At 41.0% G+C, this 26,034-nt stretch overlaps 1 protein-coding gene and 1 long non-coding RNA gene across 2 annotated transcripts; one reads left to right on the top strand and one right to left on the bottom strand.

The window, feature by feature from the left end:
• On the top strand, positions 1-1,462 carry LOC123956322. The gene is made up of 2 exons (XR_006821510.1): positions 1-157; positions 665-1,462. It is a non-coding gene; the product is annotated as an uncharacterized LOC123956322 (long non-coding RNA).
• st7l (suppression of tumorigenicity 7 like) lies at positions 1,194-24,809 on the bottom strand. The gene is made up of 15 exons (XM_046028425.1): positions 24,641-24,809; positions 24,140-24,222; positions 23,468-23,627; positions 23,329-23,383; positions 23,010-23,125; positions 22,681-22,759; positions 22,336-22,424; positions 21,774-21,874; positions 21,477-21,591; positions 21,297-21,369; positions 21,078-21,180; positions 7,238-7,388; positions 6,680-6,772; positions 6,367-6,506; positions 1,194-3,412 (listed from the first exon to the last, which is right to left on the bottom strand). The coding sequence occupies exons 1-15, from the start codon at positions 24,807-24,809 to the stop codon at positions 3,317-3,319; spliced, it is 1,623 nt and encodes a 540-aa protein (XP_045884381.1). The 3' UTR covers positions 1,194-3,316.
• Positions 24,810-26,034: the final 1,225 nt, after the last annotated feature.

The following is a 26,034-nucleotide window of genomic DNA, read 5'->3' as shown; positions in this document are numbered from 1 at the left end:
TGACCGTTTATATAGCCTGCCCTATCACAAAGGGTGCGTTAGATTTGCATTCCAGCCGTTAGAATATGTCACATGACAGTGTAGCGGTGCAAGAGGCCTTGTCTACCTCATTTCACTCCGTTTGTTGGATGGCCTCACAAATAATGTGACCCCCGCTGTAAGTGTGGGTTTTTGGTTTTTGATGACACTTTTTTTCAACATCGTACTTGAAATCTATGAGCTTGTGTGACAGATTGTGTGAGTTTTTGTGTGACAGATATGATGGGCAGTTAATGTGTGGGAGAAAGAGAGAAAGGGCTAATGTTTCAAAGACCCATTAATGGTAGCCTAATGTTGTCTGTTAGTTGATTATTAACTCACTATTGTCATAATTCACAAGTCCACGAAACCACATTTCACACCATTCATTCTTGAAATGATCGACTTGTACACACTGAAACAGACCCATTGCAGTATGTTTTTTTTTATAGAATTTTAGTATTTTATTTTACTGACTAATTAAATTACTAATGGCTATAACTGTAGACCTAAATGTTGTCTCTAACATCTCTTATCTTATCAAAAGGGCATTTGGAGATACTCCTAAACACTGTATTGTACTGTTTTTATATTATATCTTCTTCTTTTTTTGCTGTTACCCTGACTTTGATGCACCCTGCTACAGAGGTCAATGAGCAGTTCATGTTTCAACATGCAGCATGAAACCACGCTCTGGCACCGAGAGCGAACACTCGAGCACCCGTCAACAGTCCTCAACAGCGATTTTCATTACCGCTGCTCGCCACTTCAGCATGAGGGTATGGAGTGTGACTGCGGCACCAGTGGTTAACTGGGAACATACCACATAAAAGCATCCACTGATGGTGGAGTGGTGTAATCATAAAAACGGGTATGATGGCTCTTAGCTTTATATAGTCCAGGAGCAGCAGCAGGGTGGCAGAGTGAGCAGTTTGTCCTTGAACAAGATACCAACTCTCTATCAACACAGAGGTGATTTTAAAGGATGAAGGGAAATGATATCCACCATACAAAAGCAAAGTATCTCCCACTTGGTGTTGGAGTTTGTCTGAACACAGGTACTTGCAAGTTAAGTACAGTACTGAGTCTCTACACATTGAATTTAGAAAATACCACTTCAGCAATTTTTAAACATTAAAACTGAGGGACTTCAGGACAAAACAAAAACACATAAGGAAATTGCACATAAAGAGTAATTTATTCTGAGTTTTGCTTTCATACTCATCCAAGGGTAGTTACAAATATTCTCCTGTCTTCAGCATGTACTCTTCTCGGCTGCACACTATAAAATTAGACATTTCAAGTGTCACAGATTTAAACACACAAATATTACAGTCCAGAGTGAAATGTGAAACAGTATCTTTGTAGTTTAGAGTAGATCAGGGTTATTTAAAATGTAATCAAAAATCTGCAACATACTGTAATAAAACACATTACATCATAACCAGCTTGCTCTTCTACTTTTTCACAAGTATGTGTATTTGTTGGTGGGTGCTATATGGAGTAAAGCTAATGTTGGACAATCAACAATTATGTTTCAATTATTATATTTTTTAAGACATCAATTAATCAAATTGAATCCATAAAAATGGAACAGTTACTAATAAACTACTTGATATCAATATTGTTGAAGCAGTAAATGCCAAATTGGTGTTTAATTATTGTGATGTACTAAAAGGCACTTTGTTATCACATTTCTTTTGTTGTTGTTGTTGTATAATGTCACTTAAAATCCTGAGCATGAAACCTACATTTTTGTAGGCGCCAATAATGCAGTAACTATCACATAACATAACTTGACAAATTATAGTTAACACCTTGAGTGGTTTAAAATGTAATAAACCTGTTACTTTAATAAAAAGTTGGGATGATATTATCATCATCCACAACTACATGATGTAACATCTTTAACTGTTAAATTTTTTTTTCTTATAACCTTCAATTGTTATATTTTCCACAGATATTAGGAATATATTATGTCTACAGGCTTCATTACAATTTTGAACCAGGGCACATTTGTTTTCCGACAGGTTATTACATTATCAGCCACATTATACTTCAAGACAATGTGATACCGGCAGCCTATTTAGTTTGATAAAACAAAGATGAGTAAATCTTTCACAAAGGGAAAAAAAAGTCCAGTTACAATAGAATCAACACATTTCTGGCCAAATGACAGTCAAAGACAGAGCAAAAGACTTTGCATATACAAAGTAAAATGATTCTTACTTTGCCTGTGCAGTCAAAGTAAGAAGCAATTTTGCCCCAGTATCTCCAAATGCTTCTCTGAGTGCTCATCAAGGTTGATGTCGCTCATCCAAGTACTCTAATACAGTCTATTACAGTTACAGTTACATTGCCTGTGCCTGTGTTGATTCTCAGTATGACTCCAGCAATGGGTGCCTCTTTTTTGTTTTTGTGACATGAGAAGTTGACACAGTGACTTATAACATTCTGTGCTGCAATCAGCAGAAATGACTTATGCCAACTGTGACCAGTGATGATCCCATTAACATTTCGATGTTGCGGGGGGGCCGCGGTTTCCCCAGTGATTTAGTGCTGAGGTGTCGTGCCATGGTAACAACTGTTGAACTGCATAGGCGTTGTATACACTGCAGGCACTTCGAGGCTGTAAATCACAGCTCTGTTTTTTAGGAGGCCTTACAGACTTTTAAATCTGCCCCACTGGATGTCTGCGGGGCACAGAGGATTGATATAGGACATGTAGGTTCCCATCCCAAATACCCAATGGGATCTTTTTGATACACATAAATAACTGAGCAGGGAAAAGAGAGGGATATGATCATATTGGTAAATATATTCTACCAAAGACATATTTCATGTCCAAGTTAAAACAAACTCGTCTGAATAGACAGTAGTCACAGGAGCATCAAAAACGTTTAGCTTTTTTCATGATTTAATTTATTACTGTGATAGAACAGAGGAGTGCTTCTGAAAAAATCCTCATTTTTATTTTTATACAAAAAAATAATAATAATAATCCCAGCCAGGCATTGTGGGATACTTCAAATTGCCCAGTGCTTACATAATGACTAATGAATGACGCTGTGAAATTGTTGCAAATGTGGTCTTGGAAAAACTTCGGCCGCTGGAACAGTGTGGGAGAGAATCTTCAGAGTGGTATTGCCGTGTTGATACAACCTCAGCCAACATAATCAGTAACAATGCAGCAAGTGGACAGTAATGCTGAAGACAGGAGAGCAAACACTTTTTGTCTGAGGGTTTGGAGTGGAATCGGTGTGTGTGTGTATGTGCGTGCGTCTTGTGTGGGATGGGGTCAGATTCGAGTCAGCTGGTGCCAAAAACTGGACGGCATGAAGTTTTCCATCTTGTCTGCGAAGAAACCCAGGGGTGCAAATAGTGTGCTGAAGAACTGAACGGGAGAAAAGAAGCAGAATGTCAGTAAAACCTCTTTCCACCCATTCTTAGATAATGTGTGAGGAAACACTTCCTAATACACAAACAGTTACCAAGCACACGATTTTACTAAAGCAATGTTATAGAACTTCTGTCTCAAAGCCTGAGGTAAAACCTTTCCTCATTTACAAAAATTACAATTCGAAATGAAAAAGAACCATTTATATTACATTTGCTAGACAAAAAAAGAGGAATCACAAAATCTCAAGCAGATGCTGCCCTCCAGCTCACCTCTGTCAAACTGGCAGTGGAACGTGTGTGGGAAAAGAAAAAGCTAAACTGAAACAAAAGCTTCGGTCTACCACTAACCTAAGTTTGACATGCTTATAATGACATACGTTTGACTCCTTATCCTGTTGTCCTTTCTGGAAACATGACAGGTGTGACATTAGCAGTAATGATCAAACTGATATAAACACAGTGAGGGTAAGGAGGAGGATTTTTTTTTTTTCAGGGGAGAGAATGCAGTTAAGATGCAGCAAAGCAGTCGTCCCCAGCTGAACATATTTATACATGAGATCCAGAGTACAAGGAAGTGAAAGCCAAAGCAGCATTATCCAAGTATTATCATTTTAAACATTCTGTTTGTAGGAACTGACAGTTGAATGTTCTTACCCAATTTGGGGATAAACTTTATATTATCCCCAGATTTACACGTCAACACACTTTTATACATCCAATAAATCATGTTCATTCTTTCTGTCTCTCTTTCGGGCTCTATACAGTGACAAATACATGAAGGGAAAGCAAATAAACCTTGTTTTGTGACAAATTATTTAGAAAATATGGCAAAAGGTGAGTGAATGATCATCGTCCTTTAAAACTGATTTACGATTAACAAAAAGAGCAAAGGCCCTTGTAGAATGACCATGACAAACATAGTGGATGTGCCTCTGTAGTAATACGATCATATGACTATGGTTGGGCGATCACCTCTATTTTCATATCGTCTGATCATGGCTACTTGAGATCACCGATTGGGGATCTGATCACCAGGGGGCGGTGTTGCGTTGCAGCAAGTCAGTGAAATGCCAGCATGGAAAAAAACAGGTTCATTAGCTTTTAGGTAAACTACCAGAAACATCTGTATATGCACAGTACAGTGTTTCCCACAGAATTACCATGTAACTGTGGTGCCGCGCGATCGATAACAGCTATGTACAGCGTGCTAACCTCGACAACCTAGCTGTATTCTAACATTAACATATCCGTCTCCGACACTGAGAGCTTTGTGTTAAGAAAATAGATAAACACACAGATCCGTTACGATGGGTTCATGAGAGAGAGAGAGAGAGGGAGCAAGCAAGCGGAGGTGCTAAGTGAATCGATGCGCTGAGCGCAGCTCCATATTAAATAGCGTATAGTATGTGGCGGTCAGCGTTCACTTTGTGGCGTGGTGTGTCGCCACAAATAAATCAATGACTGGGAAACACTGCAGTGTGGTGCAGATTCTAGAGACTGTTTTTATGTCATCATAGTTCTGATAGTGAGTCAGTTAAAATCGCCTTAATATCGGCGCATGAAAAACCAATCGCTGATCATCCCTTCAATCGTCCATAGCCAATCCAATCGCCAATCGGAACAACCCTACATATGACTATCACAAATAATGTCAACATATATCCAACACAGATAGAGTGATGTAGTTATATCAATCTAACTTATAAGTCAAGTAAACCAAACACTGTTTTTATAAAATCTTTGTAATAATCTACAAAATCTGACAAATACTACTCTTACTATGTACATAAAAAGAGAAACTCAACCAGTCATTCTTATGATTACCAGCAGGGCATCCATCCACTTAGATCCAAGATTATAATCTAGGATTTACAGTATATTATGTATGTTTATAATAGAGCATTTCAAATGCACATAGTGATTTAAGTAAGCCAGTAATAGTGAAATGTCCCCGATATGGTTTCTCTCTGAAACTACTCGAGGTGTGCTTGATACACTTTACACTTTAATAGTCTCATAAGTGGACGTATCAGCCTGGCCAGATAAGTGCGAATCAAGTACTACTCTGATCCTCATTTAATATATGAAACATATTTAACCAGTATGCTATACATGTCTGTATCAAAAGAAAGACTGGCACCACCAACAGGAAGACTGCCACCACCACCTTCGCTGTCTTGCCTTGCTTGGATCTTCTGTTCAAGAGCAGCAGATTCACAGAAATCTGTTTCTCCTCAGAAGGCACTGTGTTCCTCCCTCAATGGTTTTCATGCACTCCATCTGAACATTACACAAACCAGACTCTCCAGGGTTGCTGTAAAAATCCTATCAGCACCCGATCTTTCCCATAACAAAAGGAAGAGCACTAAATGTTCTCTGTGACCTTGTTTTTGCTAGAAGTATGAATCTAAAAGCAGGCCCTAATAAACAGGGTGATCATAAACAAAGGATTAGCCAAAGTAAGGCATTTGCCAAACTGTCTTAAAACAGATAACACAACACTTCTATCCTAAATAAACAGTACAAGGAAGTCATGCACGCATTTAAAGTTTTTAAACATTTAAGACTGTAAGCTACACTGTTGTGTTGGCTATGCTGATAAGCTCGCATTATTCAGCTGTGGTCTCTGATAGCTTAGGTTGAACTACAGCTTGTTTTGGCGGGAAACACAGACTTTACAGGCCTATGACTCCCATGAGCCTCCAGTGTTACTGACAGTGATGGAAGGCAGCAATTACCACGGGGGTTAAAAGGTTCAGGTTACAAACAACATGCATTTAAAACACAGAAAGGAAAAGGAACCAGAGATTAACTGAAGATGTAACCGTCAGCCAACTTACACGTTAAACTTGTGTAATGATAAAAAGTGGAATTTATGAATTAACATCTATACATTAAAAACAAAGCAAGTATTGAGACAACATTGTGATAAGTAGTTCAAGTACTTACTGCTTTGGCAAAGACACCCATGAGCTCAGGGAACTGATGTGTGAGCATGGCCAGCATGGCAGTGAAGGAGCAAAGGCCTGCTGTGAAGAGGATGAAGAAGGGAAGCTCTTTCTTTGGGTACACAGACACCTCGTGGAATGCTGGAGCAAAAATGACAACAATCAGAAGAAGAGAATTTGACAAAGTCATAACCAGTGCAGATAAAAATGAAGCATTTTGAAAACAGTTCAAATAGTGAGAGAATGATTAATTACACAATCAAACTGGAGCAACTAAGGTACAGTACAGTACATTTATGGACTATTGCACTTACAGGGAAGTAGTTCCCTATCTGCTGTTTCTGTGCATCCTGGGTAAGGGTAAAACAGGTGACCCTTTTCCAGTGGGTAGGGAATTATCCGGAAGGCTGTAAAGACAGACAAAGGTGTATATAGGAAATTGAATTAAGATGAAGTACACACAGTACACTGTGAAAAAACATTACTGGTATTTTAAACTATGGCTGGAAGAGGCTGTTTAACACAGCTGACGCAATATTCAGTAGAAGCAGCAAAATATTATACAGAGTGACAAGATACTAACATCCTAATAAAGTATAACAATAACATTCTTCCAGTGCTTTGTGTGAGCAATGATCTAGTCGAAACTTTGTGGGTGTGGTGTGCGTAAATTATATTGACACAACAATTTGAGCAGCACACAAGGAAGATCCTTCTTGACTTTATTAAAGTACTGTACTTTGAACAGAATCAAAGAAAATATTAGGTTTTTCAAAACTGGAAGGATAAGAAATAATTTACATTAAATATAAAAATAAACATTCAGATGCAAAGCAATGGTATGCAATACAAGATGTAATAGTTATACATACTGCCCTCCCAGGTACAGTGTAGTAGGTTTAAGGCTCCCTCTGCCCTCTTCCAGTGCTGCAGGTGGAAGAAAGCATATGCCACTGCCTCGCTGTCACCCCTCTTCAAGATGTGCTCTGGAGGCAGGATCAGGCTCTTCATCTCCAATAAGTACTACAGACAGGAAGAGGAAGAAACACAACACCTCAGTTAAGTATACACTACAGTACCTTAATGCTTTTATAGCTCCTGAACTTGGTAAAAAATAGCACGCATAGCAAGTGTGTAGTCTAGATTCAGCTATTTGTCCCAAAGTCTGTATATTTTTTACACAATCTGCTTTTGTTTGCTAGAGCTCTGTTTTCACCACTTCTCAATCTACAGTGGGATCAAACAGTAGTTTTTGGTTCTGTATAGTTCTATATGGTTAAGTTCCAGTGGCCAATCCTGCCTCCTCCATACTATAACACTTTCAACTGCTCACACTATTCCACCGCTCTTTATTGAACCTGGAACGTTAGAGGAGCAGCAGCTCTGTACGGAATATACCGGAGACGCCGAAGAGGAAAGCGTGTCGGCACGCTGGTTAATCTGAGACAGAGTTGTTTTTGCACTGCGCTCCCTTCTATCCACCTGGCGAATGTCCACTCTCTGGCCAACAAAATGGACGAACTGCTGCTTCTCAACAGAACTCGGACTTCTGCAGATCTGCCGCCCTCAGTTTTAACGAATCCTGGTTCACCAAGCACATCCCGGACAGCGCACTTCACCTACCGGGATTTAATCTCTTACTGCAGATGTGAATTATCTTGAAGCTATAATCTGGTACAGTGCATCAAATGGTAACGTTTATGTTTTACTGTACACTGTACCTTTTTAAATAAAGAATTTAGTAGTCTTCCGAGCAGATCGCGTAATGGAGCTCACGGGAAAAACAAGGGGAGGCAGACACTGTCTCTATATAAACAAAGGTTGGTGTACAGATGTCACAGTGTTGAAGAAATTATGCAATCCTCACTTAGAGACATTATTCATAAACTGTAAACCTTTTTATTCACCGCAGGAGTTTTTCTCGTTTGTTCTGGTCGCTATTTACATTACACCTCAGGCCTTTGTTAGTGAGGCGTTACTACACCTGGCCGACCAGATAACTAACGTGGAGAAAAAACATCCAGACTCCCTGCTCATTGTTCTAGGGGACTTCGACAGAGCAAACCTCAACCATGAACTTCCAAATTACAGACAGCATATTAAGTGTCCCACCAGGGACAGCTAAACTCAGACAGCTATGGTTGGAAAAGGATCCACACTATTGCGTTTTCAAATTAAAACGGAGACCTTTTGCTACGTTTGCACCTCCCGTCCAGACTAAAACGACGAAAAAGAAGACTTAAAACTGAGAAGTTTGGAAACGCTGCTGACCCCGTTTTGTGTTTCAAAACTCCGGAGGACGTTTTAGTGAAGACGGGCCAAAACGGATAACTTTAGAAACAATGACGCAGCTGTTGACATCGTATTTTTATTATAATATTATGTACCGTGCAAATAACACTTATCTGCCTACACTCGTACTGTGCATGTCACCGTTTCCTTTGTGCCGACTCCCAGTCGGTTTTCCACCGCCACACTCCCATGTTACACTCAGCAACAGTCCCAGCTCGTTATTGGTGCATGCAAAAAAACAAAAAATAACAAACAACTGGTCTGATGCTTTCTCTGTATTTATTTATTCTTTCGCCAGATCTTCTGTAACTATGGAATAGACCATCTGCTTCATGTTTACACTGGCATGCACATGCCCAGTGTACCTGAACGGGCCCTACTGTCTCGTTTTAATGTAGACGGAGATCAACTCCAAAACGCAGCTAAAACGCTGGTGTGGATGGAGATCGTATTCGTTTTAATTCTCCGTTTGTAAACTAAAACGGAGTAATGTGGATGGGGCCTCAGTTCACCACTTCTTCCCCTCCCTCCTCAGAGCTGGCCAGCTCCACCCCCTCCCCTCCTCTCTCCATCACAGAGAGGAAAGTCAATGGTCTTTTCAGGAGGCAGAAACCCCGCAAAGCAGCAGGGCCGGACTCTGTCTCCCCACCCACCCTGAAGCACTGTGCTGATCAGCTGTCTCCGGTGTTCACAGACATTTTTAACACCTCACTGGAGACATGCCATGTGCCAGCCTGCTTCAAAGCCTCCACTATCATCCCTGTCCCCAAGAAACCAAAGACCACTGGACTAAACGACAACAGACCCGTTGCCCTGACCTCTGTGGTTATGAAGTCCTTTGAACGCCTTGTGTTGTCCCACCTAAAATCCATTACAGACCCACTCCTGGACCCCCTGCAGTTCGCCTATAGAGCCAACAGGTCTGTAGATGATGCAGTAGACATGGCCCTTCACTACATCCTCCAGCACCTGGACTCCCCAGGAACCTACGCCAGGATCCTGTTTGTGGATTTCAGCTCTGCTTTTAACACCATCATCCCGGCCCTGCTGCAGGACAAGCTCTCTCAGCTGAACGTGCCTGACTCCACCTGCAGGTGGATCACAGACTTCTTGATGGACAGGAAGCAGCACGTGAAGTTGGGAAAACTCTCTGACCATTAGCACCGGTTCCCCTCAAGGCTGTGTTCTTTCCCCCCTTCTCTTCTCCCTGTACACCAACAGCTGCACCTCCAGTCACCAGTCTGTCAAGCTCCTGAAGTTTGCGGATGACACCACCCTCATTGGGCTCATCTCAGGTGGGGATGAATCCGCCTACAGGTGGGTGGTGGTGACCTGGTGCAGCCAGAACAGTCTGGAGCGCAACACTCTGAAGACCGTGGAGATGGTCGTGGACTTCAGAAAGAGCACAGCCCCACCCTCCCCCATCATCCTGTGGGACTCCCCAGTCACCACTGTGGACTCTTCCTGGGCACCATCATCTCCCATGACCTCAAGTGGGAGCTGAACATCACCTCCCTCACCTAGAAAGCCCAGCAGAGGATGTACTTCCTGTGGCAGCTGAAGAAGTTCAGCCTGCCAAAGACAATGATGGTGCATTTCTACACTGCCATCATTGAGTCCATCCTCACCTCCTCCATCACAATCTGGTACACTGCTTCAACTGCCAGGGACAAGGTCAGGCTGCAGCGCATTATTCGCTCTGCAGAGAAGGTGATTGGCTGCAATCTTCCTTCTCTTCTGGAACTGTACTCCTCGAGGACTCTGAGGCGTGCAGGAAATATTGCAGCTGACCCCACCTCAGACACAAACTGTTTCAGACTCTCCCCTCTGGCAGGAGGCTCCGGTCCATCAGGACCAAAACCTCTCGCCACAAAAACAGTTTCTTCCCGTCTGCAACTAGCCTCATTAATAAGGCCCGGGTCCCCTACTGACACTCCCCCCTTGCAAATAGAGACCGCATTTGATCTCTTAATGAACGATGCAATGCCATATTTGGCAGTTTTATTTCCACCACAGGTGAATGACTTTGCATATTCCAAATCGGGGAACATAGAGGCTGTTTACAGCTGGCATTAAAATGTATTTTGGGTGATCAGATTGTGATCGGGTAGCACTTGACCACATAAGCAGGCCTACAGTTGTAAATGCACCCGAGACACATTGAGGACAGATTGTGATCCAATCAGCAAAACGACCTCTGGAGGTGGTCAGGGACACCATGACCACATGGATGCAAATGTGTTGTCTATCCACATACAACAACTACTTGGGTGGAAATATGTACCGGTCACAGCCTTCTGCAAATAAAATACAAAAGTCTGACAGCACAGACAGGCGCCTAGACAGTGTGTCCAAACAGTGTTGTGCATAAACGTGCTCAAACAGTGCCAATTATTGATCATGCTCAGGTTTTTGGTGAACTGATCGTGTCCGTTTGTGAACGTGAACAAGGGCAGGGAAATAAAACAATAATGTTAAATATCATGATGCAATCTTCTTCAATAACAATATACAAATGTTCAATAAATATTTGATTTAATTCATTTGAATCACAAACGAATTAGCACTTTCTTTTCTATTAAGATATTTATTGTGTTATTTTTCTCATGCATATTTGTTGTTTTGAATGTTCTACCTCAGCTTTGTGAAGTGATCCACTGTTTGATACCAGCCTGCTTTTTGGCATCAAGTGTTTGTCATGTTCTGACCATAAAGAAAAGTTTAAAAGCACAATTAACCATCTGGTTTCTTCAGAAGCAAAAAATCTGCCTTTAAACTTATAATAATAAAAATAATGATTAAATAATGATTTTACTATTTTTGTCGATATCGCCCAGCCCTTACTCATACACTGCTGTGTTAAACTCAATATAAACTACTAAAATAACCAAACTTACGTTTCACTTTCACTTACGGCAGAGCTAATACACAGGCGCGCCGTTACAGAGAGGTAAATAATCCATGGAGGAAAACAAATCACCTAAAGACATACTGTAGAAAGTTATTTTAACCTGTAGTTGTAGATAATTTTTGGACCTGAGCAAATGAGAGGAGGACGTGATGTAGGCTACAGTTTGAGCTACACAGAACGATTGGATATTTCTCCAACCACTTTAATTTTTGTCTCCTAATCTTGCAGCCATGACTGACAATATGAAAGGCAGCCAGACGTCAACGTCTGCAGCTAACGTAAAGGTAACATATGAGTTATATTAATGGCGGGGTCTCACTTTGTCAATTACAATTACGCTAATTAGGCGTTTTAGGCGACTGTGCGTGACAATTTTCCCCCCAGCCTTAAATGCACCATCGGCAAATTTAATACCTACAGCAAATTTACGGTAAATTTAAGACAATTTAAGACCTTAATTTCCCTGATTTCAATTTAAGGCCGTGGGAACCCTGGACATCTTACATCAGTTTTCGTGAGGACATGTGTGTGCAGACTAAAACCTTCTGCATATACAACAACCAAAAACCCTGGTTCATAGCGAAACTCAGGCAGCTTCGTCAGACCAAAGAGGAGGCCTTCAGAAGTGGCAACAGAGTCCTGTATAACCAGGCCAGGAACACACTGACTAAAGAGATCAAAGCAGCTAAGAGGAGCTACGCTGAAAAGCAAGAAAACAGCTTACATTTACATTTATTCATTTAGCTGACGCTTTTATCCAAAGCGACTTAGAATTGCTATATATGTCAGAGGTCGCACGCCTCTGGAGCAACTAGGGGTCTCAGGGACACAATGGTGTCTCACAGTGGATGGAAGAGGACTTGTACTGCGTTCCAGTTGACATGGGAAGTCAGAATTTCCAAATTCAAAGGTCAAACTTTCGAAAGGAACGCCCCTGAAGTCGGAATCAGAACCACACTACCCCGACATCGTGATCCCAGATGGCTGTCTGGGTATCAACAGTTAGTGAAAGCTGTAGTTTACACTGTTCATTAGCACTTCTGTGTACTTGTGACTCATATAAATGTTTGTACACAAAGTGCTGTCCAACAGCTGTCTGTGGACGTGTTGCTACAGTGTTTAGTGTGAGTAAATACCACACAATGCGTTTTTTTTTTTTTTTTTTATCAACCAGCGTATCAATAGCTAATCTGGCTAGTTGTAAACAAAGAGCTGGCCGGGCGAGGTTTTCCGACTTGTTGACTGGAACGCCATCAACTCGGTTTTGACGTCATTCCCAGCTCGGACTTCCGAGGTAAATGGAACGCAGCATTAAGCCACCTCTTCCAGAGGCAGAAGATCAGGAAGGCTCCTGGCCCAGACGGTGTGTCACCATCCTGCCTGAAAATCTGCACAGACCAGCTACAGGCCTGTCGTCCTGACATCTGTAGTCATGAAGTCCTTTGAAAGACTGGTGTTGGCCCACCTGAAGGACATTACAGGCCCCTTGCTGGACCCCCTGCAGTTTGCCTACAGGGCTAACAGGTCAGTGTATGATTACGTCATCTTGGGACTGCATTGCATCCTGCAACACCTCGACTCTCAAGGGACATATGCAAGGATCCTGTTTGTGGACTTCACCTCGGGGTTCAACACTATGATATCCCAGACATCCTCAGCACCAAACTCACCCAGCTCACTGTGCCAGCCTCCACCTGTCAGTGGATCACAAACTTCCTGACCGACAGGAGTCAGTAGGTGATGCTGGGGAACATCACATCCAGCACCTGGACTATTAGCACTGGCGCCCCCCGGGGGATGCGTGCTCTCCCCCCTGCTCTTCTCCCTCTACACCAACGACTGCACCTCAAGAGATGCAAACTGTCAAACTCCTGAAGTTTGCTGACGACACAATGGTCATTGGCCTCATCCGGGACGGTGATGAGTCGGCCTACAGACGGGAAGGTAATCTGGCTTTCTGGTGCGGCCAGAACAACCTGGAGCTTAACACGCTCAAAACTGCGGAGATGATCATGGACTTCAGGAGGAGCCCCCATCACAATTCTAAACAGCCCGATGTCTGCTGTGTCATCCTTCAGATTTCTGGGATCCACTGACACCATCATCAAGAAGGCCCAGCAGAGGATGTACTTCCTGCACCAGCTCAGGTAGCTCAACCTGCCCAAAGAGCTGCTGATCCACTTCTACACAGCCATTATCCAGTCTGTTCTCTGCACGTCCATCACTGTCTGGTTTGGATCTGCCACCAAAAAGTACAGGAGCAGACTACAACGGAGAAGTCAGGACTGCAGAAAAGATCATCTGTCGCAACCTGCCCTCCATTCAGGAGTTATACATTTCCAGAGTCAGGAAACGAGCAGGAAACATCACTGCAGATCCATTCCAATTTCTCCCCTCTGGTAGGCGCTCAGAGCACTGTACGCCAAAACCAACAGACTCAAGAACAGTTTCTTCCCACAAGCCATCACTCTGATGAACAGCTGACTTCTGACTCACAGTGTCAGGAACAATTCCTGTGCAATAACCCAGTAACTCTGTCTCTAATCAGCCACCTGTTTACTGGTTACCACTTATTATTTATTCACCATTCTCTCGTTCTCTATTTCAGAGCTGTTCGTACTGTTCATATATATACTGTTCATAATATAAAATAAATACAATATAAATGGCAGCAGATAAAGAGGATAAAGAGATAAAGACAAAGTTTATGATAATTTATCACTCATAGTTAGTCCATCTCTGGGATGGATCACTAATTCATTTAATTTACTATTTATAAAGATTAAACATGACAATTAACTTTAATCTTGTTATTTTCAACAAAGTTTTGTGTTGGAGTTTGTGTTATTCTAAATTTTGACACCAAGATAAAAATTTTTAAAGCAAATGTATATCGGTTCCAAATATTGGTCATCGGTCTAATTGGTTACTAATAATCGGTATCGGCCCGGAAAAAAAACACATCTGTCGATCCCCAATTTGTTGCATGCCATCCTACTCTCACACACTACAGTCTTTTATCGCATAAATGCAAAATGCTGGCAAAAAAATAACACATTTCTCAGGCACTTCTCAACTAAACCACAACAAAAATACTGGTGAATATTTACATTCAACATGTGGTAAGAAAGAGGAAACTCAAAAGTGAAGTTGTTTGTGCCTAAATTCTGCTGAAGTAAGTTTGGTCTTTAAAAAAAATCCCTGTGGTCAAAAATCAATTCCTTCAGCTTTAATCATTTCATTCACAACGTCTCGCTGTTTCATAGTCAGCACTTCACTTTTTCTATTGTGCAATTCCCTATGGCCGCCTCCCTGCAGACTGAAAACATATTTTCTTCATGTGAGGTATTTGTTGACAGCCTTATTTTGCAATTGTTCAAGGTGGGAGGGAAAACCTTCCCAAAGCTCTCCGAGTGTGTGTTATTGTTACAGTACAGCACATTCATTCCATGAATGTGTAACATCCCCCGCTCACCCCTCCTCTCTTTCCTTACTGTGCAAGTTTGTCCCAGTGAGTCAGTTGGTTCACTGTGCTGACAAAGGCCTGCATCCCAGAGTTACAACCTACAGAACAGGTATGCTTTCTGAAATAACAGGGAACAAGCATCTAGAAAGAATAACATGAGTATATTGGGGCGGCAGTAGCCCAGTCCATTAGGACTTAACATGGGGACCGGAGAGTGGCCGGTTTTGACTCCAGTGTGGACCAATCGATACAGAGGTGGACTGGTAGCTTCTGGGCACTGTCGAGGTGCTGTTGGGCAAGGCACCTGGCCCCTAAGAACTTGGGGTGCTGGCTGTGGCCATCACTCTCACATCTCTCCACATCAATTTGCATGTGTATATGTTTCTGTGTGTGTAAAATTACCAACAGAGTGAAAAAATGAAATTGTCCAAGGGGACAATAAACGTACTCTGTGATAAACAAAACCCAAGTGCGGGGCAGGGGCCCCCTGGGTTGGATTCCCAGGCGGCCAGCTTCACAGCACTCTGGATTGCAGACTGACACTTTGGCAAGGTTACCCCACAGCTAATCCTGTCTAATCCCTTCCATGGTCACAGGCTCAGCCAGCCAGCCATCCATCCGTCTAACCAGCCAGACGATGCTGCTTCACCAATCTCCCCCTGCCTTACTCTCTTTCGCTACTCTCACCCTCACGATGACAGCCTGCGCAGTCTCTTTGACCTGGCTCATCCCTGCTTTTCTCCAACCCTGCTTCATGCTGCTTTGGCTTGCAATATGAGCCTGGTCACATGTCCCGGGGCTCAGACTGTTTATCTGCCTCACTTATTTGGCAAAGTCAGCCTGTTGGTCGGTCGTTTGGTCGGCCCAACTCTCTGGTCCATAATGAAAATCTAAACAACTACTGGATGGATTGTCATGACATTTAGTACACACATTCATATTCTCTTTAGGATAAATTGTAATAACTATTATGACCCTGTAAGTTTTCCTCTAATGCCATCATTAGCCATCAAATTTTAATTTTGTCCACTATTACTATGACCAAATACCTGCAAAACTATCAAACCATCAGCCTCAGCTGTACTTTGTGTGATCAGTTATCAAATGTTAGCATGCTAGACAACAGGGATGCACCGAATGTTCGGGCACCGAAATTAATCGGCCAAAAATAGGAAAAAAAACACTTTCGGTGTTCGGCCTAATACATCAAAAGACAAATAAATTTTACTGAACAATTAAGTTGACATGTTGGCAGCGTGAAAGCATTTTAAAGTGTCAGAGAAAGACGCAAAAATCGCCGTTTACAGACACTGTTCTGCTGAAGTGTAACCTAGCAGATCTACTCCATCTGTGATTGACTTCTTGGAAAAGGCAACAAACGATCTGACCTGCTCTGAGTGTTTCTGTCACTCGTTTCTGAGAAGGCAATTAAGCTAGCCGCACCTACATTTAGAGTGCACATGTATTCAAAACTTTTTGGTAAATCCAAATCTTCTAGCCTCTTCTCTTTCCATCCTAACATCCTCTGTAGTGATTTCAAGGATCGGCACCTAGAGACCAGAAGCTGCTTGTTTGCCAGAAGCTGCTTGTTTGCCCTTCTCACTTATCCTGTCTGAATTGCTTAAATCGGTTCTCTCTGCTCCAGCCAAGACATTTGACAGTAAGCTCTTATCCTCCTCATTTCGGTCTCCTTTCTTCTGAGCACAAACCTTTCACCATCACTCGTCTACTCCCCCGGCACCAGTGCTGAGGCAGCCAGCCAGCTCAAGAGGAAACCTACCACCTCTCTGTTGTACAAGCACAAAAACAACTGCCGTAACTGATAATATAATATAATATGTATTAATAATATAATATGTATTAATTTTTTAAAACACTTGAATGAAGAACCACATGACGGGTCGGAAGGTGAGCTTCATTTGGGGCCCAGCCTTAAATTTCTGTCAGCGAGCCAATTTGTTATTTTTGTTAGATCTGGACATGATCTATATTAGTCTGTTGCTAATAATAAATGACCAGTATATGGCACAGATGTAGTAGGTCTGGGTCCTCTTTGTTTTTAGATTAACCATTTAGAGAGGGTGGCTGCTCAGCTGTCCATCCCCACATGCCACAGCATTAGACCTGGTGACACCTCAGTTCTCTCTGCTGGTATACTCCCCCACATCGTTCTTTGGTCTGCTTCTCTACTCCCTGTCGCCTCTTTGATGAAGGGATTGAGTTTCATGTGTTCTCCTTTTATCCCTGGGCAGTCATAAGCCCAGAGCATAACTCATAAGCTGCCTTCTGAGTCTAATCTGCAGCACTCTGCCTCTCACAATGGCACACACAGGCAACCATGACATCAGGCTTACAGTTGCTCCATGAGGGTCGGATAAACACACGCGTACAGTGAAAGAACATAAAGACAATCAGGTGTTGGAGTTACAAACGCATACAAAGACCTTAATACAGTCAGTAAACAGCGCTACTAGCTACTCCAAACTCTACTGAGGTAGAGGGCTGTGGCAGAAAAGTCACAGCATCCTAAATATCCTGCTTTTTCCTTGTTCGAATGAAACCTCATACATCTTAATTCAGAACAAACCCACTGCTGCTCTGTCTCAATTTACAAACCAAAAAGGCAATTCAGAGGTAAACTAAGCAAAGGCCTGCATTTTCAAGCCTTGACAGGCAATCTAGATGAGAACATGTCAGCCAGAATGGGCTGAGATGAGAAACTGCCTTCCAAAGTGGAGTAAACTACCAAGTTAGATGAGATTGGGTCACCCAGATTGCATGAAGAATGGACGTACATGGACCCAGGTGGTGGTAAATGTAAATGCACAGTAGATTTAGATAGAAAAACACTTGATCAGTTATCCAAGCATCCGGCAACGTGTCAGTTTCTTAACCATTGGCTGGGAGAGAAGCTGATTGGAATGGACAGATAGCTGGAGAAAAGGGTGGAGGACGAGAAGGATAAAGTTAAGGACAATGAAAAATAAAATGGAGCATAGGGGAGGAAGAGGTAAATGGGGGCAAGATGGAGAGCTGGCAAAGGAAAGAGGTCATGTGGAGGGTGGTGTGCAATGAAACAGACTAAAGGGTGTGCGTGGATGTGGGTTTCGAGGATAGCTTTTTGAACAGCTTGAATAAACTCATGTGATACAGCTTATATAATCATATATAATCTCCTTGGCATGCTTGATAACACATCCACACACTTAACCTACCATTGTTCCCTCATTACTCCACTTTGGCAGAGTCCATTGGCTTTACCTCATATTAAAAAATGTTCACACCCACACGGGAAACACACTCACACCTGAACAACAGTCTGAGCAGTTCCACTGGAGAAACTGGGGGTTAAAGCTCTTGCTCAAAGGCGCCTCGGTGCTGGTAATGGAAGGGGAAATCGCTCTTTTTTCACTTCTTCCATATTCAGATTTATCCTGGCTACCTTCCTGTCAGAAGCTCAATTTTCTAAAATCGTACACTGATGGTGATTTTTGAGAAATTAAGAATAAGGCACACATACTCAGATTTTCCAAACCTGCTCTACTCTGCTTGCTCCAGTTCAGTGCAACACTGGTATCTGGTCTAAGTGTGTAAAGTTTATTCAATAATATGTTGCCTAATTATTATTTTTATATTTGTATATTCTTATTTCCCATATACAAGTAACATACATTTCTTAAAGAAACCACTTTAGAAATTTAGCAATGTAAAAAATGTTTTAAAGTTAATTTGAAGCTGTCCGAGAGATATAACTTGAAATGATATGACTAGTGTTTCCCATTGAAAACTATCGAGGAGCTGTATGCTCAGGTAAAGTGATTTGTATTGTCTGGAGATTGTGGGGTTGCAATGGTGAATGGTGAAAGTGTAAAGTGATAGTTTTACATCTTGGGAAATACACTTATTTGCTTTTAGGTAACGAGCTCACTAATTAACATGTTATATTGTTTGTTTAATCCCTCCAAAAAGTGTAAAGTAAGTGTAAGTGTAAAAACAACATGTAGTGGTTTTAAGGTGGATTATGCGCCAATACAAAGTAACACAAAAAAACAACATGCTGTTTATACACTTGGTTTTTGTTCCAGTCATTATGCCAAGCTAAGCTAAGTTGCCACTGATGAGAGCTTCATATTTGGCACATGAGTCACATGAGTGGTATCAATCTTGTCATCTAACATTCAGCAAAAGTGATTAAGTGTATTTGCTAAAGTGTCAAATTCCTATTCCTTTAACCTATTTTAACATTATGTTTAGCTGTAACAAAGGTTCATGATATTAGCAACTTAAGGATGGCTCATTAGAATAAGCCCTGCCTTCTCAATCAGTTAATGACAACTTTTGTGCATCAACCACTGTTTATGTCGTTGATGTCTAAAAAAACCACAGTCACAGGTGTGCACATGATTCAGACAAGCCAGACAACACAAAGCAACAACCCTGCCCCCTCCCCACAGATGCCAGTCAAATGCTGAAAGACAAGCCAATAAACCTCTGTGAAAGTTATGTTACAAATTTCATAATGCTCACAGACAAGCCAATAAACCTCTGTGAAAGTTATGTTACAAATTTCATAATGTCACACAGCTCAAAGGAGTAATTTTTATAAAGTTGCCAGTGGTGGCCGACATCACTCTCTCTGTTTGGCTCAAACACAGGAGGAGGGAACATGAGAGGATAAGAAACAGGATGAGGGTACGTGATGATAGGAGAGAGGATGACTGCCTCTGGGCACAGTGGGGAGGGAGCAGTTGGAAAGACATTGAAGATGAGGGGCCTCACTTGAAAATCAAACGCTAGATCAAAGTGTTGGCTGATGCCACACCTACCACACACACACACACACACACACACACACACACACACAAATTCTCTTTCTCTCTCAGAAAAGGGAGGCCATGAGATGAAACAACACTGCAATACAAAGGCTAATTTGAGACAAAACTCCGCAGCAACTAGTTGTGTATAACTCTTGTGTGTGCATGTGCATGTGCATGTGTGACATCTAATCATGTGGGAACTGATGTGAAAGGCCAGAGAGATATCCTGTTTTAGTCCCATGTTCTCCCTGGCCCCAGCTGCTCTCTATTAAGCAAACTTGTGACAAATCTGTTATGTCAAACTAAACTACCTGTAAAAACACATAATGTATGTATGATTCCAAATGTACTGAATTATTGATCAAATCATCAAATATACAATAGTGTCCTGTTTAGTTGTATTGAATTAAATGATTAGTAATACAAATCACAGATATAGAGAAAGAATAGGCAACTATACATACAAACCATACATACAAATCAAACTGATACTACAGATGTGATAAGATGAATTGAGAGTTACTGTATTTAAGACCCACACTGACACCTGCTGGTGAGCCAGTTTATAGCATGTCTAGAAATAAAGACTGCTCTATTTGTAAGTTGCACCACATGTTGCTGTTGACATAATTTATCTTTGATTATCTGACTGATTGTTTACCTGTCTGCCTGCTTTTCCTGTTTGTTCTGCGTGTGGCCTTTACACGTGGCAGTCATTTGAGACCTGTGTGATCAGACTAAATATAGAAAATAAAGTGATTTAAAAAATCTATCCAAACCACACGCAGCATAGCAGTTGCATGGATGAATACTTTAATGCATGAATTCCATTAAGCGTGTGTGGAGTTCAAACAGGATGCATGCAGCCCAGACAGTGTCTTAATATAAAAATAATCTGGACAAATTGTGGAACAGGAACAGTATGTGAATAGTTAACGGTTAGTTTAAAAAAATACCATAAGCACTTGTGGAAGTGATTTCTGTAGAGATGATAATTTGTTTTAATTTCTAATGGGAGATACTCTAATGGAGATTGTTCAGCTAGTAAGAAATTTAATACAGATAAACATTTTAATACCATGTGTAAAAGACGGTTTTCGGGATGATTGACTGACCTTTAAGTTAAGTCACATCTATTCAACTTCATAGTATAACATGACATCATTAAAAAAATCAATGGGTCAACCATCAGAGTCTACGTGACACTCATTAGTCTAATGACTGACCTTTGGCACGTGTGGATTGAACTCAACAGCTCTGTGTATGGCCTCCACAGCATTCATCTCTGCTGTGCTTAGCCCTCGCCTTGACGCGGCCTCTGGAGAGAACCTGAGGCAAAACATCTTATGTGACACACTGTTGCTGCTCACAAAGTTGTTAAATGCTTTTGAAAGGTACAAGGTTCATCATATATTTAAAACAAAACGAACCAAAAGGAAACATACTTATCTGATACAGCCCGTGCTTTCAAGAGTGCAGACGTGTAGCATATAGTGGCTGATTTTGGCAAGCTGATGTCTACAATGGGGGAAGAAGAAATTGGGGTCATATATTTTCCAGCCGGATTCAGTGGCACTGAGCTCATTTCTGTCCAAACATAGTATGATGACTTCGTTTAGTCTTACCATCATATTTGGCAAGGACTGCTTGGACATCTGCATATGCCTGAAGCTCTAGAAGTGCCTCCAATAGGTTTTCGTGTATATTTAACATTCCCAGTAGTGGAAACTCCTTCATTAACTGTAACAGGATTAAATATTACACAGTAACTTTGAACTACTATAATGTCATTTCATTTGAAAAACAGAAAAAAAACATTGCCTCAGTTACTCAGATGCACAAGTACTTCGTCAAATCCCACACTAGAGTAGCACTACGGGGTGTCACTGTGAAAGAGTTGTGTTTTTGAAGGAAAAACTCACATCTCTCATCATTTTTACTGCTTCTTTTATCCGTCCCAGTTTACGTGCACACATTGCCAGTCTGCGTTTAATGTACACCAGTAAGTTGATATCTTTTCCAGCTGTGGATAGCAAAAAAGAGAGACATTTAATAAACAAACCTCTTTATCAGTCTGGCGAAATATATACATATATTAACAAGAATGAACAACATGGATAGATTTATAATTTGGCCTCAGACCTAAAGAGCAACTTTATACTACGTATCGCGGTCTTGTGTTGAGGGTTAAGGCTAATTGCTGCCTCAATGGAATACTGCTCTTTTGATTACATCCTTTATCACAGGTGGGTGGGCACAGATGTGTTCTGTTCTACTTATAGCCACACTTCCCGGTGATGTGGAGTTGCACAATGGTGCATTCTAAAGTGGTGCATTGCACAGCATGTGGAAGAGTATGTTGCACAAGTAAGACTAGAAGTGGGTGTAGTTACTAATACTAATAAGCTATCTCCCTGCTACTGTGGCTCAGGATTTACAATGGATGAGTTCTTGATGTATAAATCAAATAAAGTCCTTTCTTACCGATACTCAATGCTTTTTTGAAGAGGCGTTCTGCTTCTGTGATAGTTGTGGCTTCTTCCTCTGCCAGAAGCACGTAGGCTGCAGCACATCTGCACACAAACAAAGGGACAGATTTTCAACAGCCCATCCTCATTTTATTTTCCTTTCTTGTACACAAGAAGACAAAAGTCGTGCATGCTCAAAAAACGTAAGGTAGTCAAGCGCTTAGTCTTAACCGAAGCAAACAGTGAAAAAAGCACAGAAAGTTAGTAAAATTCTCATTTTAACTGAATTACAACAGTAGATGCTGTTTATAGATACAGTATTTAAATAGATGATTTGTAACTGTGTAAGAGTGGGACTTACTCATGGTTCATTTCTATGGCCTGGTAAGCTGCTCTGATCCTGGCTTGAGGATTTCTCTCTCTCCAGGCTTTCTGCATCACTGTAATGAGATGATGAACTCAAGCTTATTATAGATGTGTCCCGACATATTATATGCATACAATTCAAAAGCTCCGAAACAAAAACACAAAAAGCAGTTCTGTATAAATATTTACAAACAACCAAAGAGTATCTTCCAAGGAAATATGCTAACAGTCTGTCTCCTGTACATTAAAACAAATAAATATCACATCTCTGTTTGCTGCTCTTTTTAGATTTTGGGAATTAATTTGTATATGATTAAAACTCACCAGCATCCTCTGGCCTTAACTGAGGAGTGTCTCCTGTGAAAAAGGTCTGGTGGTCTTGAGCAGACAGGTTCATATCATAGTATGTTAAGGGTTCCTTTCCCGTTACCCACGTGTACCTGCAGTGAAATACAAACTGTTATGCTACAGTTTTATAATCCACAGTGAATGAAACGAAACTGAATTCAATTTCTTGCACCAAAGACTCAGTATGGAATGCATCTTTATAAAGACTCTGACATTATGCACCATCCACTGTAAGTACTACTGGATGCATTCTGCACAGCTAAATTTGGCTTACACCTCAAAAAGCCACACATACCTGTTGTATTCTGCTCCTCTGAACAGATTTAAAGGATTCCTCCAGACCTTACACTCTACCAAAAGGAATATATTATAATTAGTGCTAGTAGAATTTGGAGTAGTATTGGTGTTACAGTTTGTATTATATACATATTTACCTGAAACGCTGGGCCTAGGCTCTGCCTCTCCATTAACTGATGCGAATAGACCAGTCGTGGAGCTGCTCTCCACTCCACCCAGAAGAGGACGCAGGTGGCTCACTGACACTTGTTCAATGAACGAGGTCCCATATTTACGAAAATACCACCACTCAAATATCTGTGATGAGAAGAACATATGTGGTGACAACATGCTTTACAAAAAGTATATGACAAGACAACACTTACTCAGTTATCCCTTAGTTGCTACAATATCACTAGACCAGTGGCGCCTGCACTATTTCTGTCATGCTCACCAACACATACATACACGACACAAATTACAAGTATTTTCTCTGTCTGCATAAGTCTTGTTAACCTGAATCTATTTAGCCTTGCCAAGATGACAGAATTTATTTGTTTACTGCTTCCGAATGAGTCAGATTCATTCAACTTTTGTTCTGCTCCATATTTTATCCCCCCCTTCAATGGCTTTACGCCCTCCACTTAAGGAACCACTACACTGGAAAAAGGGCTGATATTGATGTTCCTGTGTGTAGTAGAATTACAGCATTTAATAGAGACACTCCTCTAAAAGTAGGCTTTCAAACAGGTTATTGCAAGCTGCTAATAAGTTGCCTATACGCAAATATAATTTAGCAAAAGGTGACTACTTATAAGATGATAACTCACAAGGATGAGTCCAGAGATGAGAGAGGAGGTTCCAGTGAGAGCCACATAGAACTTGGGTGTCAGCGTGTTCAAAAACACTGAGGCTGAAGGAACAAACAGTGGAGAAAGTCAGTATAATGCCACAGTCCTCTGTTGTGACCATGTCATAATAATAAAAAACATGCAATAAACCATGACTGACATAACAACAGAAGAACAGTCGCAGTGGGTTTAGCATAGCAGGTGACAGTCTCGATTATATGATGAGCAAAGTAGCATAATGTTACTTGGTAACACAACAATAAACTACTGAATTTTAACTACATGCAATACAGATGCTATTAGAGAATAACATAACTAGAAGCTGGCAATATATATTTAAAAAGTCGACATGTATCTAACTAGAAAGTCGCCTCTCTTTGTGCTTGCAACAGTCAGACAACGAACTGTCAAACCAAAAGCTCCCGCTTGCAGCTAAACCCGAAGGCTAACAATAGCTAGCTAGCGGTTGCATTAATTCACCTGAGGAAAGAGTTTCCTGCAGTTTCAGCGGGCTCCACAAGACGTATATCATGATCAGCACCATGCCGAACCAAATGAAGCATACGTAAGTCCATGACCAAGAAAGCCAAGACTTTAATTTCTCTGTAAATCCGAGAGATTGGGGATTACTGTCAGCGGTGTCCTCCATGTTTCTCCGGATGCCTGTAAACAGAGGAGTCACGTGATCACGAAATAAGAAGACTTCTATTTTGAAATCTCTACAAAAATCCATTTCCGGAGACTACAGAAAAAAAAATTTCATATTCATATTCATATGAATCTATTCATATTTTGCTACACTATACATCATCTAAACTGAATATAATACTAACAACATAAATAATTGGTTTAATATAAATGTCTTGCAGTTGACTGTAACATAAATCAAAGCTCTAGAGACTGAGTAAATTTCAAAATATGCCAAAAATATCAATTATAATCTAATAGCCATCCGTTGCATCGGGACCCTTAATAGAAGATAATAAATGAGATGACATTTTATTTAACTCTTTATCAGTGTAGCAATATAAATAAGTAGCATACTATTGGCCTACTTGATTGAATAGGACTTTGAATGTAGGCCTACTGAATATTGTATCTTCTTTATATTGTGAGATTTATACTGTGAGTATAAATGAGCCCCGCCTCAACCAACTATGACATTCAAATGCTTATTTTCTTGAGTAAGACTTTGTACTTCTTCCACTCCTGCTCTTCATATTAAGGCTCCAGCTGACAATTCTCTAGATTGCTTATTATTCTTTTTTGCATAATCAGGTAATCATTAGGCCTTACAATCTTAAAAAAGACAAAAAAATACTCATCGTAGTTTCTCAGGACCTAATACAATGTCTTCAAATGGTTTGTTTTGTGCAACAGTCTAAATCCAAAAAACATTCATTATGATTCATAATTCCATAAACCAGAGAGGAGGGCCACCATAATAATGAAATTAATGATAGATATTTTAAAAAAGCTTTTAATTCTTAAACTCTGAGATCTTAAGAGTGATGGTGTTTTGTAATGATGCAGTGGCACTGATTAATGTCAATGAGGAGATAGTAAATTGTAATTTTGACATGTAAATAGAACCTATCTATTAACTATTATTTTAATAACCACTGCGTATTATTTGGAAGCTGTATTTGTCTCTCCACAAATAAACCAAAAGCTTGATAGATATTGGCCTTGAGCTCTTGAAGATATTTAATGACATTCATCATCTCAGCTAGCTTGAAAATGTGGGGAAACTGCATGCAGGACCCTTCACACTCCTTTCACTGGCCATTTAAGCCTGTACTACTATTTATGACCAGTAAGCGGGGCCATTACAGCATTAATACATTCACTTCTGTTGCCATCTACTGACTGGA

This window comes from Micropterus dolomieu, linkage group LG18 (assembly GCF_021292245.1).
Source record: "Micropterus dolomieu isolate WLL.071019.BEF.003 ecotype Adirondacks linkage group LG18, ASM2129224v1, whole genome shotgun sequence".
NCBI classification, from domain to species: Eukaryota; Metazoa; Chordata; class Actinopteri; order Centrarchiformes; family Centrarchidae; genus Micropterus; species Micropterus dolomieu.
This window is presented reverse-complemented; position numbering and strand designations above follow the sequence as displayed.

Excerpts from the sequence above, each read along its gene's own strand:
- st7l (XM_046028425.1), bottom strand. The coding sequence starts at position 24,809 with ATGGAGGACACCGCTGACAGTAATCCCCAATCTCTCGGATTTACAGAG. Across the intron at positions 23,126-23,328 it reads AGAGGAGCAGAATACAACAG|GTACACGTGGGTAACGGGAA; the intron begins GTATGTGTGGCT and ends ATTTCACTGCAG. Across the intron at positions 6,773-7,237 it reads ACACTGTACCTGGGAGGGCA|CCTTCCGGATAATTCCCTAC; the intron begins GTATGTATAACT and ends CTGTCTTTACAG.